At 35.5% G+C, this 17,051-nt stretch overlaps 1 protein-coding gene and 1 long non-coding RNA gene across 3 annotated transcripts; both read left to right on the top strand.

Moving 5' to 3' along the window:
• The first annotated feature begins 8,069 nt into the window (after positions 1-8,069).
• Positions 8,070-13,759, top strand: LOC110855360. 2 transcript variants are annotated; one of them, XM_035856165.1, is made up of 3 exons: positions 8,070-8,251; positions 12,956-13,251; positions 13,576-13,759. In XM_035856165.1, the coding sequence occupies exons 1-3, from the start codon at positions 8,200-8,202 to the stop codon at positions 13,591-13,593; spliced, it is 366 nt and encodes a 121-aa protein (XP_035712058.1). In that variant the 5' UTR covers positions 8,070-8,199; the 3' UTR covers positions 13,594-13,759. The 2 variants fall into 2 exon arrangements, with proteins under 2 accessions (XP_035712058.1, XP_021959481.1); XM_022103789.2 differs by having other exon boundaries at positions 8,075-8,251; positions 12,956-13,255.
• A 1,839-nt stretch (positions 13,760-15,598) lies between these two features.
• Positions 15,599-16,664, top strand: LOC110855353. The gene is made up of 2 exons (XR_002548444.2): positions 15,599-15,759; positions 16,086-16,664. It is a non-coding gene; the product is annotated as an uncharacterized LOC110855353 (long non-coding RNA).
• The last annotated feature ends 387 nt before the right edge of the window (positions 16,665-17,051 follow it).

Raw genomic sequence — 17,051 nt, 5'->3', positions numbered from 1 at the left:
AAGTCGTAGGACAAGTATGTACCCCAAATTTATTGCGGGAGCATGTTCAGGCCGATTACTTTCTGACCCCCCCCCCAGAGCCGTACCGTGAAATTTTCAGGCCTGGTATGAGCTTCAGTGCCGGGCCCTTTCATAAGTTCAATATATCCGATATTACGTAATAGTTTTTGCTCCACAATGATAGTATTTTGGAACGAAGTAATATTCCACGTATTAAGAGCATACTATGTTCCACGGGAAAATACTTAGTAGCAATTTGCTTGCACTTTTAACTCAGCAATATTTTTGACGACATCGAAGGGACGGAGAAAATTCAATTATAAACACCTTGACGTTGCATAAATATGCGAATATGGAGAACTTTTCGCTTACTTCCCAACCCCTCCCAAAACCTTCGAGATTAATTACTTTTCTGTCCGTTTTAAAAGTTTGAAAAATTAGTAGAAAAATTTGGAATTTGTGAAAATGCAGGAACTAAAACTTAATTCAATTTAATTCTTAAAGCGCCCATTTTATATTTCTTGAACTCAGGTACAAATTCAAAGACACAATATTTTCAAAAGCTAACGTCTTGGCTGAAAATAGTTTTTAAAATTGAACCAAGCGGTAAGAATATAAAAATATACAATTGTACACATTTGGGCCTGACGCCGTCAGACTACAGCCTGACTAACAATGAGATGACGCCAGCGGTTTCGCTCCGATTTTGGCGAAATCACGATGATTATGTAACCTTAGACAAATAATTGAACACGTGTTTCAGGATTCATAATGCTCAGCTTAAATGAAATTATGACGGAATCCGGGAGCGAGAATTTCCATTTTTATCGTGAAAATTTTCTCGCGAGGGAGAAAAATACAGATTCTCGCATACGAAGGAGTAATGAACTTTTAGGGTGCCGGCGGGCCACGGCTTTTTATTATTTAATTTTTGAGATTAGTATAGGGCAATAATAGATAAATAACGTAAAGTTGAAGAAAGTTGCCTCCAACCACTTTTGGGGCTCAAAAACCGAAGATCCCGACAACTTGGTTTTTAAAGGCTTCCGGGGGCAATATTTAATAAACAAGCCCCCAAAAAAGGGAAATCTTAGTGAGGCTGGGTACAGCTATCAATATTAAATACATTTTTCGGAACAGCATTTGAATCACGACTCTCCAAACTATTTTAGCCTAGATGATTTAATTACTGGTAGAATTATTGATTACGTACATTGTAGATGTACAAATTGAATAACAATGAGCGTACTCACATCAACCTTCGCATATCTCGCAAATTGAGCATAGAAACATAACTTGCGAAGTTTTGCGTGATATGCGAGATTTCGCAAAAATTTTGCTGGAAAACCATGGGATTTTTTTTCGCAAATTTACCCAGCAATTGGGCTTTTTTCTGAGGTGAGGAAAGTAACCAAGGGCTACCCTCACGACAGAAAAGCGCATGGTTACGGCGAACCCAAGGTATGCTTTCAAGACAGGGTTCTAAAACTTCTGTCAACGCTACAGCTCGACCGGTTGAATTTAGTGAAAAATTGTTGAAACAAAAAAATCAGACAATTACGAAATCTAGTGTCTTTTCATCTTTCTCGTTACGAAAGTCTAATATTGCAAGAATTTTAGGACCTTCGAAACTTTAAAACGAACCGGAAATTCAATTTTGCCATACAATGACCATGCCAGTAGCTGATTTTAGTGTCCGGGCACTGATCACGCATCATTTGAGACACGTTCGAGAAAAATCGGTCGAAAAATGAGAAAGTTTTGATGGTGGTATCTGCAGCCATTTACGCTGCTTAAAAGACTTTTCATAACTGCACCTAGCTGATTGCTATTAGTGACTAACAAAAAAATTTCCACGCAAAAACCAGTAAATAAAACTACATTTGAAAAACAGCATTCTTCGGTGAGGGTGCGACTAAAAACTTTTAAACAAGAGCATTGAGCAAATTTTGAAATTTAACATTTACCAACGTTTGCCTCACCGTGGGCCCAAATTGATTTGGTATATAAATAATGCCCACGGTGAGGTAGAACTTGGTAAATATTAAATTTCAAAATTTGCTCAATGCTCTTGTTTAAAAGTTTTTAGTCGCACCCTCACCGAAGAATGCTGTTTTTTAAATGTAGTTTTATCTTATTTCGCAAAATTACTTCGCAAACTCATTCTCACCATCGTCAGCAAGGGAAATTAAAGAAATCCATGGAAACAATACCAAAATAGGTGTTTTTCAGTAGATTTGCGAAATTGGAGAGTTTTGCGAAGTCATATTTTGCGAACCCCCTCACGACACAAATATTTTGATCTTCGCAAGTTTGCTAAATGAGTTGCGATGCGAAATAAGAAGTTGTCGTGAGTACGCCCAATGAAAAACCTTATTGTTTTTTAATGGTGTCAAGTTTTCGATCTCGGTTTCGATCGTCATCAGGACGGACTTAATTACATAATTATTAACAATAATTATATAATAATTACTGCAATTAAATATATTGAACTAAAGACTTCGACTGAAGACAACAGGAATCCATATTCTGATCAATACAAATTAATGTACGAATAGATAGTTTTAAGAGTGGTGATGCAAATGCTGTTCCGAAAAATGTATTTAACATTGATAGCTGCACCCAGCCTCACTAAGATTTCCCTTTTTTGGAGGCTTGTTTATTTAATACCTGTTATTGAGTTATTTAGATACTAAACACAACGCATGCCCGAAATTTAATTTTGCATGTAGTTTGCAAATATTTTGCCACATAACTCGAGTATGTAGAACTCATATATTTATTCCATTAGTTGTTGTCAATGGCGTTTGTTTTTTTACCACCCCTTAAGCTTCATCCAATTTTTTGCACCTCTTATAGGAAGAACTTTGTCATTTATGAACCGATTTTAATCATACTACCCTTAAAATTTGCACAAAAATTTACTCTAAAATTTGTGAAATTAATTTTTCATTACGATACGCCGTTAATTAGCTATAAATATAAATACGTTTCCAGGGGTATTTTTGCCCATTACTCGCGTAAAAATCAAGCATTCGCTAAGTCGCACCAGATCCCATTTCTAAATTATGTAACAATAAGCGGTGCAAAATTTCATCAAAATCCGTTGACTGAGATATCGCAGATGGTCACTTTTTTGGGGTGGGTAAATGCATACTTACAATGCGATGACGCCAGCGGTCTCGCTCCGATTTTGATGAAACCATGATAATTATGTAGCCTTACATAAATAATTGAACACATGTTTCGGGATTTTGCATAATGCTCAGTTTCAACAAAGTTATGATGGTATAAGTGGCCGAAAATTCGCCTGTTTCTCGTGAAGGTTTTCTTTTTTTGTTTTTGAGGGAGAAAAATGCTAATTTTCGGCCACTTATACCATCATAACTTTGTTGAAACTGAGCATTATGCAAAATCCCGAAACATGTGTTCAATTATTTATGTAAGGCTACATAATTATCATGGTTTCATCAAAATCGGAGCGAGCCCGCTGGCGTCATCGCATTGTTAGTAAATTATTTTCGTTGTTAGGTATTTTCCTCACTAAGAAAAAACCGTAACAAATCTCTGAATACAACCAATTTGAGAAACGAAGGTACTTACCCTACCATACATTTTCAGCTAAATTTGAATTTTTAAAAATGATAAATTTTGATCCTATTTCAAAAATGAAAGAACATTTTTGCACGGAATTAAATTGTTTAAGAAACTTCCACATTTCAAAAAACTTTCGATTTTCCGAATTTTCTGGCCTGTAGCATTTTTTCAAAATTCCGAAATAGTATAAAAATTTTAATCGTTAATAGTTTTTCGAAAACCAGTTTTTATAAATTTTATTGAAATAATTTTTTAGCAAACATGTTCTTTCATTTTTGAAATAGCGTTAAAATTAGAAAATTAACAGCTTTTTGAAAAATCTTTATTTGGAACATTCAGAAAAATGAAAATTACGGGTCGGGTTATTTCGGTGTTTGGTAAAAATTTAAAATTGGTCGGGCCCAAATTTGAGGGAACCACTTCATGCCCACGCATTTTAAGCTTCAACGAATTACGATGTAATTCGTATGCGAGAATCTGTATATTTCTCCCTCATGAGTAAAATTTCATAATAAAAATGGAAATTGTCGCTGACGGATTCCGTCATAATTTCATTTAAGTTGAGCATTATGAAAAATCCTGAAACAAGTGCTTAATTATTACTCTTTACATACACAGAATTTCCAACAATCACACAAGATAAGTATAAGAGAAATATGCCAACTGTTGAGAAATGTTGGTGTCAGGTAATTCACACATATCGGAATTGTAAGTAAAAACGCGTAGGCCTGAAGTGCTCCTCTCCAACTTTTACGCTACAAATTTTAAATTGCTTAAGGACAGAAATAAGTCGACCCACACTTTTAAGTTTTCTTCAATATGCCTAATTTCCTTTTAGCTGAATTTTTAAATGAAGTGGAAGTATGAAAGTTTCAGCTAAAATCAGAATTTTGTATATGAAGTAAAATTCGAAAGTCAAACTATTAACATTGAGGGTATTCATTATTTCTTCGTATCCTTAGTATTCTTCGTATCGTAAAATAACTTACGACGCTTACGAGATTTTGTAAGCGTCGTAAGATTTTCTCATCGAAAATCACGTTACTACGCTTACGATTTTTACTAAACCTGACCCCTTGTTTTTCTTCGTAAACTATTTTACGATACTACGGATACGAAGAAATAATGAATACCCTCATTAAAAATTATACATTATGTTTGCTCTAAATTCATACAAAAGTGTAAGGCAAAGAAATTCATACAAAAATAATTACATATGAAAAACGAATAAGATCAAACAGTTTAATGTTAGATGTAAGAAAATGTATTTACGTGGAGTATTTTTTTGTAAAATCTTCAATTCACAAAAAGTTCACTATATCTAGTGTAAAGCTTGCGACCTGGCCCGGGCTCTTACGGGCCCCGGGCCTGGTATTTGGTACCACAATATACCACGGTTGGTACGGTACTGCCCCCCCCCCTCGAATGTACATACATGTGACTTTACCAGTGGGTATATAATTACCACTCTCTCTTCTATACTCCTGCGAGCCTCATTGTAGTATTTATACACATACACTGTAAATAATCTGGTAATAAACATTACCGAAAAGCACAAGTATAGTGGATCTACTAAATAGTGGATCACTTGGTAACTTTATTAGCCAAGTGGTCAAAAACAGGTTTCGAAATCTGAAATTCTTGCATAATATTCCAAGTATATCTAATTTTATACATCCGCGGACAAAGAAGACTTTAATCTATTATCCATGTCGTATTTACCCTTTTTCCTCACCTCCGCCGTTAGTGCTTTTCTGGAAGACTTTGCAACTTCATTGCTAATTTTCTCCCACCGGAAGCAAAACTTTCTTGAATTATCGACTGTTTCGCAAAGCTAGGAGTATGCCTTCTTACACATAGTCGACATTTTTTTATTGAGCGAAGATGAGGGATGCATGTGGGGTTTCCATTTTTCGACGTCTAACTGAATTTTTTTTCGATTTCTTCCTTAATACTTGTTGAATTGTGGATTAGTCCAAGGTCGGTCCACAAAATTACATTTTATATTTTTTGATACTCATTGATGAAAGGAATCAGACGGACTGTCACACATTTCTGAAAACAAACCTGTGCGTCCCCACAGCCCTTCTAAAATGAGGGGTCCAGAACACGCCCAAATTTAAAGAACGCCAGCCAAACCTGAGATTTTTTGAGAAATTTCGAAAAACATTTTAATTTCTCTTCGGTTCTCAGTTGAGAGACACATTTGCCATGAAAAATTGCCTTTCCGGAGTTTCTGTCGCGTTTTTAAGGACGTAGGACTCGTCATGAATGACCAACTTTTTTCGTAAACTTTTGTTGCAAAGCTTCAGAGTTGGTGTGGTTACCATTTTTTCTTCAGTTCACGTACATTTTGCTGGAGATTTCTTTACATACGCTTTGACCCCCATTTTATAGGCCTTAATATGGTACAAGTGGTTTGTATTAATCTTTGACTTCATGGCAGCATCAGGCACCGACGTGGATGGAGCATTTTCAAAAAACTGCTCAATCGTTTTTAACTTTTGAGGGGTCGATATGATGGTTTTTTTCAAATGGTGGTTATTTGAAGCTTACATTTTCGGATTCTCCATACTTTTTTATGTATGTCTTGATTTTTGCACGGCAATACCCAACTCCGTTGAAATGTACTCAGGTCTTCTTCGAGTCTTTGTCAATCAAATTCTGATACTTATCCAAAACTTGTTTCCCGACTTCTTCGCTTTGAAATCTTGTACGAAATTTATTTTCCATTCAAAACTTATGAAATTTTTGTGGCATGTGGTTAGATATATTTGGCATATTGCCCATCACTTTCAGATTTTGAAACCTATTTTTGACCACTTCGCTACTAAAGGGTTCGGATTTATTTTCTCCCCACTTTTGCCAGTTAAAAAAGGTAAGCTAATTTCTCAAAACGGAGACACGCATGGAATCCAATTTTTTTTCTCAAACATACCTTAGTATTTGGTCTTTCGATCACCCACGTTAGCCGCGTCCACAACTCTTTAATTGTCGCTAAGTACTCATTTTTCCAAAGTGGTTCTCGATATGTGATTGAACTTTGCTTAAATTTTCATTGTTAGCTCTGTTGTTATCCGTGGTTTTGGATCTTTATGCATATCATACTTAAGTATGGGCCATAGGTCCTCCAAAACCCCAACATCCGGATTTTTATCGGACCACACCCCTTCGCTCCAAACCGTTTTAGCATGCCCTTTGGAAAGCAGCATGGTAGTTTTTGCCATGTGAGTTGCACCACCATCTTGCATGAAAAGTACTGACTAACATATGGAATAAATTCCTTGCTTCTCATGCTATCAAAGTATTTTGGTTGCATTTGCGCTATAAAATTCTTCGCATTTATTTGTGCTATATTTGTGTAATACGAACAGTTGTCACGTTACGCGCAAAAAACTACCCGCTACCATAACTTTCGATACACATTATGAAACACTCATGGGTGGTACAGGCGACTTTTTTTCGGTTTTGTATACCATATGTTCTAGGTTCAATTCTGGATATGGCTCATTTGAGAATTCATTAGTCCTGAGGATATGACGCCATAGTTCTTGACCTTGCTTTTTCTCACCGAAATCGCCACTTTTTGGGAATATTTCCCCAGATTTAAGACGGTCATCAATGTTCCTATGACATGTGAATGTTTCCTGGGTTAGTTTATAAGCAATGTAACTCTAATTCGTCGATTTTGTAAACTTTTGAATTGTAGCATGGGAAATTTGCATGTTTATAACTTTTAGTCGTTTTGAGTCAATTAACTCTTTTCAACAATTAAGTACACAACTTTCGGTTCTTCGTGAATCTTGAGCTGAATTGTTGTAGTTGTAGTAGCTGACATCTTACTACATCGCTTAGACCAATTTTTGTATATGACAAAATTTCTGCTCGTCCGTAGTCATACAGTTTTTCGGATGCTTCAAAATTTTTCCGATTTTTTTAAATGTTTAATTGCTGCACAACTAAACATTTTATCAAGACTCTATGAAGGTCATAATCGACCTATGGTATTGGACTACTCATGGTAAAATTTTCATTAATAAGCATTAACGGGTTCAGAAATAACAGCTGAATTTGTGTCTGCGCGAGTAGTGAAAACTGACTGGGGAGAAAATAAATACGAACCCTTTAAAAGCACCAAGTGATCCACTATTTAGTAGATCCACCTTATATGACTCTACCAAAGTGGTACTGATATGTTGTATCCTTTGGTAATGGCTTGGTAATAAAGTTCTTCCATCATCGTAACGATTTTTTACTACATGGTAAAACATTATTACCAAATTTATTACCGATAAATCATTACCTGCGTGACTTTACCGGCTTATTAAGAGTGTATACATACATACCTGAACATTTGCATATGCAGATAATCCGAACCACTTCAGTAGGCAACGTTCCTTCTTATCTTCTTGGTTCCAGTGGGCTTATCAAACATCAGGAATTATGTAAATACGTATGTATGTACATATGTACATGAGTTCGTTGGTGCATGACAATTCAGTTTCTGGCCGACACCCATTTTAAGTTGAACACTTTCACGAGGGTAAAACTATTTGTAAAAATAATTTGGAATACGTGTGTAATTTTTGGAGGAAAATTACAATGGCGGAGGATTACGTACCATGGCCTAGAGAAGAAGTTGCGAAAATATCTTGTAAGTACATATTTACATATGTTGTGAAAATTTGTGTCTTTTGTGATTTTGGTTGATGTTAGTTAACTAACATTCGTTGGGGAGGTAACGCCGCTAGTTTTTTTAATGTACTTTTTTCTGTGCTAACAACATAGTTTAGTAAATTCGAATTTTTTATGGTGAATAATTTTAATTATTTTTGAAATTTATGGCGTCGAAAATTTACGAGCTTGTAAAAATGTATAACCGGTATGCAATCGGTACCAAGTAATTAAATACGAAATATAGGGTAAGTTAGATAGCATGACACTACGGGATGTTTTCAAGTGTCGCTTTAATAGATAAAACTTCTTGTGAAATTACGGGAATTGTCGATTAGTGATTAGTGACACCAGGATTTTGGAGCGAGTTATGTCAAAAAATTAAGCCAAAAATTAGGAATCACGTGGAACTTTTCTTTCCTTTGAAAGGCCCTTTAAAGAAAATCTTTGGGGGTAAAGTTCAATTTTTTAGTAAATTTTACTCTCGCTTTCCATCCCCGAGGCGATAACTAAGGTAATGGTGGGTGCTTTGACCGCAAAAATTTGTCGTCAAAGGGACCATTCAACAGAATGATAGGTGTCATGTGATTCCTAATTTTTGGTTTGATTTTCTAACATAACTCGTTATATAATCTCGGTTTAGCTTGAAAAAAAGTTCCATTGTGACTGACAATAGAGGTCTCCCAACGTATGCTCACAGGTTTGGACCAAACTAGCGTCAATCGATCACAAATATAATTAGTATGAAATTTGCAAATGGAACTATCTGCCAATGCGCAGGTTTGGCGGAGTTATTTGCATTCAAAGCGGGAAAAATGTGTAGCAAATTTGGAAAATGAAAAATTTGCCATCCTTGTGGGTGGGGTTTCTCCTGTTTTTATGCAAATATGAATCTGAGCATTGGCAGCTAGTGTCATTTGCAAATTTCATACCAATTATACTTGAGATAAATTGACACTAAATAGTTTGGTCCAAATCTGTGAGCATACGTTTGGGGACGGCCATTAGGGGTTCATAAACTTCATAACGCAAATTTTGGCTTTTTTGGACACCCACCCTCCCCTATGTCACGCTGGTGTCACAAAAATTGATGGCCCACCCCCCCCCCTTGTCACGTAACGCAAGCGTTTAATTGTGCAGCCTTTCTGAGCCACAAATTATCAGTGTAGTTTCATTTGATTGATTTTAACTCTTTCGATTCATGATTATGTAGATGACTTAAATAGCGACCGATTTTTTTAATAAGAAACTTTTTCACATGCAAAGCCTATGACGAAATGATAAAACATAACATACACGTACATGTAAATAATATTTTGTTAGTTGGTTTATATGTATATTAATAGTTGACCTTAAAAATCAGTGTTTGAGCTGTTCAACTGCACGAAACTAGGGCGCAAAAATGATGCTCAAAGTTTAATAATACCCATAAAACATCTAGTAAAATGCATGAAAGTACCCAAGAATCATTTATGTAGGTGCGAATAGTACAACAATTAGTATAGTGGTAATCATATTAATATAATAGCTGAAATTTTTCTTGATATTTGACTAACTAGGAAATCAATGTTATACTTTCCGCATTATTTCTGTGTTTTAGTGTCATAGCATTTTTCACTTTTTAATATGTTTACCAAATTAGTGAAAGTTGTTAAGAATCATGGGATATAACTTTAAAATTTTTTAAACGCTACATATATATGTACATACATATGTACAGGCATGTATTTTCTAGCAAAGCAAAACAAATGCTTTTTGAAATTTTCTTGTCCAATAATAGTTTCATGTTACTTCATATGTGAACCAAATGTCACGTACGAATTTTATATCCAGGTCGGTAGGATTAGTCTTATGAGCGTAATTGATTGATAGACGGATAATGATGGAGAAGTAGATAATCCAAAACTTGGGATACAAATTGATGCTGTAAGGTTTCGAATCGGCATACAACTTTAGATAACTGAAGCTCACCCCCACCTGGGAGGGTGGGGACGTATAAAATTTGTTTAAAATATAAATTCCCTGTATAAAGTGCGCTTAATTAATTTAATTTATGCATTTTGTGCGCTTTTATGCACCATATATGCATAACAATAATATCCTGTATACAAAAAAAAACTAAAAAGACTAAAAGACTGGTTAAAATTCTAAGTAACATGAAAATTCTTATAATTTCTTCACTCATTCGTATATTAAATTAGGTATATGTAGAGAGCCAATGGGAAATAGTGGTGATGCGGGCATTTTGGCCTTCAAATGGTCAAAAATTGGTTCTAGAAGTCTCAAATTTTGGTATTACCAAAGGGCGCATTCGCTGGTGGTGACGAATTTGGCCTTGAATAACCCCGGAATGCTTTGTCGTAGCGGGTCAAAATTTTGAACCGACGAGCATGTTATTCTCAGATAGAGGTGTGCAAAAATTCAACTCCCTACTTTCAAAAATGCCTCCCCCACAGCCCCCAGAAGTTGAGACACTCATTCCAACTCTTTCCAAACTCCGTCTAAAAAATTCGGTCTCCACAGAAAAGATTTTCTTTTCCAGTATCCGAACCCAAACAAGTCCATTTGACTTATATCAGGGGATTATACAGGTATTTCACTATTCGAAATGATTTTTATCCCCAATCTAGGTTCAAGGTCCTTTGCATAATCTTGGGTCAACTTTTCCGTCTGGGAAGACGCTGAGTCATTATGAAAAATCACCCTATTTATTTTTTTACCGTACAATTTAGGAAAGTGTTATTCCAAAAGTGGTTTCAATACACGGTCCACATCATACTTCAAAGATTCCTTCACTTTTTGGGGGACTTTGATAAGTGGGAGGATACCAGGACCCGACATTGCACCCACCAGCATAAGCTGTTATAAAAAGTTCTCCTTACGCGGAAGCACCAACTTGCGTGAATTGTTTTCGGCATTTGTCGTGTAGTAAGCTCTTGGAACCCAATTAGTAACTTGTAGAGAAATTAGTGCTTCGTCAAATGTCACCAATAACTCACTGTGATTCCTTGACCGAAAATTCAAATAATTTTATTTGTAAACACAGGCGCGATTTTTTTCCTGTTATTTGGCCAGCTGATGCACACGAGATTTCCGACCAAGTCGTTTTTTCAAAATCGTAATTTCTCGTTCCACTGAACGCTTAGAGACCCCAACCTTACGGGAAATTTCCTTTTGGGTCGGTGGATTATCTTTTGAGGTCAATAGGTCAATTTTCCTCAACACGGTCGGAATTGACACTTTTTTTGCCTTCTTCTAGGGGGTGGTGGTTGCCCTCTACTCAGAATTTCTCGCTTTTCACCTATATTTTTCAATACCTTATCGATTCCAGATTTCGAAACCGTTTTCCCTTCAATTTTAAGATGTTTTGTTATTCGGCTGTTCGGGTATTTAAGTTTGGAAACAGTTTTTATGCGTGTCTCAACTTCTGGGGGCTGTGGGGGAGGCATTTTTGAAAGTGGGGAGTTGAATTTTTGCACACAACTATCTGAGAATAACATGCTCCTCTGTTAAAAATTTTGACCCGCTACGACAAACCGTTCCGGGGTTATTCAACGACAAATTCGTCACCACCAGGAAAAGCGCCCTTTGGTATATGTTAAATACATCTGATATTGCACCCCAAAAATTTCATAAGTTTTCATTGACAGAAAAATTTCGTACGCCATTTCAAAGTGACGAACTCGCGAAACGAGTTTTTTTGTAAGTACCAGAATTTGGTCGACCAAGACTCGTGGAAAGCTTAACTCCATTTCAACGGACAAGGATGTGGGCGTGAAAAAATGTAGACATGTATAAAAAGTTATGGAGAATCCGAAAATGTGAACTTCAAAAACGCACCATGAGAAAAAACCATCATAATGACCCCTTGAAAATTAAAAACGATTGAATTTATTTCTGGAAAATATCGCTCCACGTCCATGCCTGATACGGCCTAAAGGTCCAAGATAAATCCAAACTACTTGTTAAGGCCCATAAGCTGTGGGCCAAAGGGTATGCAAAAAAATCTGCACCAAAACATACGGATGATCAAGAAAAAATGGTAAACACAAGACCTCTGAAGCTTTACAAAAAAATTACACCAAAAAAGTTGGTCACTTACAAGTTCTACGTCCTTAAGAATTTGACAGAAACTCCGGGAATGCAATTTTTTCATGGGGAATATATCTCTCAAGTGAAAGCCGAAGAGATATTAAAATGTCGTTCAAAATTTTCAAAGAAATTTCTGGTTTGGCTGGCATCAAAATACATTGTGATGAAATGGCAGTTTGATTTTGAAAAAAGAAAACCTTCCTAATGTCCCTTATCTTCGCCCCATCGAAACATTTTGGACTCTATGCAAGAAGAAATACTTCCAGATTTGTGACACAGACGATATTTTGAGAAAATTTCGGTTCCGGTGAGAAAAAATTAACAATGAAGTTGCAAAGTCTTCCGGAAAAGCATTAACGGCGGACGCGAAGAAAAAGGTTAAATACGAGATGCACAATGGATTCAAGTCTCTTTTGTTTGTATACCTATACATATCTATTGTCAGATATATTTAGCATATTTTACGAAAATTTGAGATTTCTAGAACCATTTTTTGACCATAAGTAGGCCAGAATGTCCCATCACGACTATTTCCCATGGGCTCTCTACTTACAATTTTACTCATATAATATGAGTAAAATTTGTTTTCCAGTATTTTGGCCACCTGAACAGGTGCACACGCCGAAAAAAGAAATCGAGCGGAAACTCATTAACGCAATGATGCAGACTGAAGGCGCACTTGGTAATTATCTCGAAATCGTGGCGAATCTGCCAATCCAGGTCAGCCAGAGGGAAGAGTTGACTAGAAAATGGCACCAGTCGGACGCTCTAAGGGGCACGCATTCCCTTTTCCACGACATGATTAGTGCTGTTTTCGGCGTTAACGGGAAGGCGACCAACATTGGGATGTTTCTGAAGGCAATGGAACAAGCTGGCTGGAAGGCAGGAGTTGGTACTTTAACTAAAAATAAATAAAATTTACTAAAAAAGAAGATGAAATAACCAAAAGGTACATAAGAATTAGCCAACGTTGTGCAAAATTTACCCACCAGTTGGACACAATTTTACATAACTTTGGACAAGTTTTGCACAACGGTAGGATAAATTTTATCTTTTGGTTGTGTTATCCTCTACTCTACAGAACCTTGAGTACATAAATTTTGCTTATTTATGCATATTTAAAGTGTGAGTTTTGATAAAATGGTGAAAAATTAATGGGAAGTTAATTTCTGTAATTGTGAAATAGATATATAAATAACTTTCTTTTTCCAGATTCTGTGCTTGCCGTGAACTGGGGAGAAATTGAAGGACTGAATTTATTACGCTGAAATTAATTGGGTGACCTATTTAAATAGTCCAAAATTGTGTAAACCTTTCAATAAAATTATACCTGAAATTTTGAGTGTGCAATTTTTTTATGATTTTTATGCCTGAGAAATAAAAATAATGACTCTCACAGCGCTTTGTAACTTACAAAAATCTGTACCACTAGTAAAATAACTTTTAACAAACTTTTAAAAAATAAAGTGACGCCCGTGGTCTGAGCAAGTTTAGTAAAATTTGTGGGCTATTTATGTATTCTTCCAAATGTGTCAAATTTTTAAAAAGTTTAAAAATTTACGGAATTTACGATATTTACAATGTTATCAAGGACTGCATGAATTGCCTTGGTGATATTTTGTGCGTGATATTTTGGATTAGATAAAATTTTGCATGTTCCCAAACTTGTTTTTTAACATAGCTATAATTTTGTTCCCAGTGTTCTTAAAATTTTGGGTTAAACAGAATTGTGAAGTAAGGAAGGACACACAGGAATTACGCACACTATTAGAAATCCAGTATTAAAATAATACCAAGCGGTACATATGTAAATGATTATACCATAGTGGAATTGATAAGTAATAACCAGGTATTAAAGTTTTGTCGTAAATTTTGCAGCAAATTTTTACGAACCGCTAAAATCTTATTACCCTGCGGTAGCAATTTTAATACCGAGAAATCAATGCGTGCCTGACTAAACCAGATTTCTAACAGTGCACATTTTTGTCTCTTTCTGAACAGTAAGTTACTTCCGCATCAAAAATTAAAGTGCACATTCACATGTTTTTTTCATATTTACTTGCAAGTTCTGCAAAACTGCCATGTTCGACCGTAATCTTGACCTATTTTGCGTATAATTTACATATGTACATATATGCAAAATAGGATGGCGTTAACGACACAATAATGACAGTGATCTTGTCTCGTTTGTAGTTAAAATGTATGCCAACTGGTAATAAAGTCTTTGGCAGATGATGAGTTAATGCGACGTGATTTTTTTTTGTGGCTCGTACAGACTAATATGCACGTATGTACGTATTATGTATTAACATCGTGTGGTGTGGTTAAATACGGTAGGAAAATGTTAATGTGTTTCTTTTTGGCAGAGTGCAAAAATGAGCATTTGTTCGGGATGCATGCATTTGCAGAGGAAAGAGAGTCATAACGCGAGATAAAGAACATATCATATTCCTGGCTCGGTTTTATTACTCGCTTTATAAATAAACTTGGGTTTGTGGGCAGGGTTGCGGATTTTTTGCCAGATATTTTTGCAGGTGAGTGAAAGTGTGAAAAATATGGAGAGGTGATTCTATGGAATTTATACGCAATATTTTTATAGAGAATATTTTCACTCTTTAAAATATTTAAGAATGCATATACAAATATGTTAGTTCCAATTTGTATAATTTCACTATAAAAATAGGGCTACTCACGTCAAACTACTATAAAAAATTAGAACGCGCATTTCCTGGGTAAACTTGATTTACAAAAATCATAACATGGTTTCACATCCCTGGTTTTGCAAAATTTTGCATATTTCTCAGAACTACTTAGAAACACTTGTTCAATACCTAATGTTCGAGATACACCTAACGTATTTGGGGTATTCATTAAGAATAGGCATATTCGTAGAGTTTGGAATTTTGAAAACGGAATTTGCGAACTTATGTAATACTAGCCTTGAAAGTGGGTAACTTCATAGATTAATTTTTCGATCAATTTTTTGCGAACATGACTAATTATGGGAAACCGTAATGAGTACCCCAACTGCATCACAATAAAATTTGTATGTAAAATGATTTCCAACTAAATACTCGGACTACTCGATACCCGCATTCGCAAATTACTTCCAGCCTAAAAATGTGTACCGAAACTTACCCAACTTCCGAACCCTGCCTTGTCTTTGAAGCATACAAGTTATGTTATGATTGCATTTTATTGCTCAACCAACCCACCCACATATTTTGGTCCTGTTCATTTTCTTCTCCTCTCCTCCTCCTCTGTTTCGGATGGGTTCGTGTCCCCCTTAATTTGCAAACCTTTTTCGCCTCACAACCAATCTCGAGCTGGTGAGGGGAACAACTTTTCTCAAAATTGGGAGAATCATAATTTCTGAAAATTTCCTAATCAAAAAAGGTGAGTGGCGACTTCAAAAATATTTATTAGTATTGCATGGATACACTCTTAAAAATAATGTACCACTTTTTTGAGCAGAAAATGCGCTCAAAATTGTAAATTATGTAAACTATACTAAATCCTGCGTAACTATGATTTGATAAATGGTAAAGTTTACGCTGGATTTAGCATCGTTTACTTAATTAGTTAAACATTCAATTAATTGCGAATTACGTAATTTTTAATTTTTAATTCAGAGTACATTTACTAGTGAAAAGGATAACATTATTTTTAAGAGTGTGCGTTAATTGGATATATAATTAACACTTAATTATCTTCTTAATTAGTCTGATTTTCTTTCTGCACTCTTTGCAAATTTGAGGAGGATTTTGCTCTTAAAAATGGAGGGAAGACGCCGAGAGTCGATTTTGGAGAGGAAAGAAAGTCAAAACCTGGCCGTGACGTATATCATCATTTTGGGCTTGCTCGGCCTCATGTACGTCGTCTATGAATTCGTCCTCTGAGATTAAAAACATGTAAATTTTCAAAAGAAGAAAAGAGTGGAGGTGCCGAGAATTCGTTTGTGCTTAGAAAATAATGTGATTTCAGAAATAAATAAATAAATTTGTTAGTAAAAATGTGTACAATTTTAAATAAATACATAATGAAATTCACGCAGTGAATACTTGGCAATATTGTAAACTGTGTAAAACGGTTGGATAAATTTGTTTTAAATTCGATATCCTGCCTAAGAGAATGATTTCTAGTTTGACAGGATTCTACGTCAATTGGTACACATTTAAGTTTGAAAATGTTATGCAAAAGTTTTTACGATGTTACCAAATGCAGTGTGGGTTTCCTTTTGTAGTTATGCGAATTGTTCAGTTATTTGGGTTTCGTTTTAAATAAATCGTTGCATGATTGGACATGATTGTGTTACTATTAATACACATATATATCAATATGGGGGATAATTAAGATATATCAATATATATGTATCAATTTGGTGGGGCTGGGAATGGAATTATAAATGCAGAGCTTACCTTTAGCATCGCTCATCAGCCCATTCATCAATGGCAAGTGATGTCCTTAAACAATTGAATTGCGGTTCTTCTTCCAAACAGTATTTGCCTCGCCACAATTCGTTCCACAACGTGCACTCTACATAAATAAATTTGAGTAAAATTCACTCAGGTTTGAGTAAAATTGCCACCAAAGCAACTATTGAGTAAAATTTACCCTGCGAAAGGTAAAATTTAGTCAAGGTTGCAAGATTTTTGCTCAACCTTTCGTAAATTTTACCATTGTCAGGG

The sequence above is a fragment of the Folsomia candida genome, unplaced genomic scaffold (assembly GCF_002217175.1).
Source record: "Folsomia candida strain VU population unplaced genomic scaffold, ASM221717v1 Fcan01_Sc012, whole genome shotgun sequence".
Classification (NCBI taxonomy): Eukaryota; Metazoa; Arthropoda; class Collembola; order Entomobryomorpha; family Isotomidae; genus Folsomia; species Folsomia candida.
This window is presented reverse-complemented; position numbering and strand designations above follow the sequence as displayed.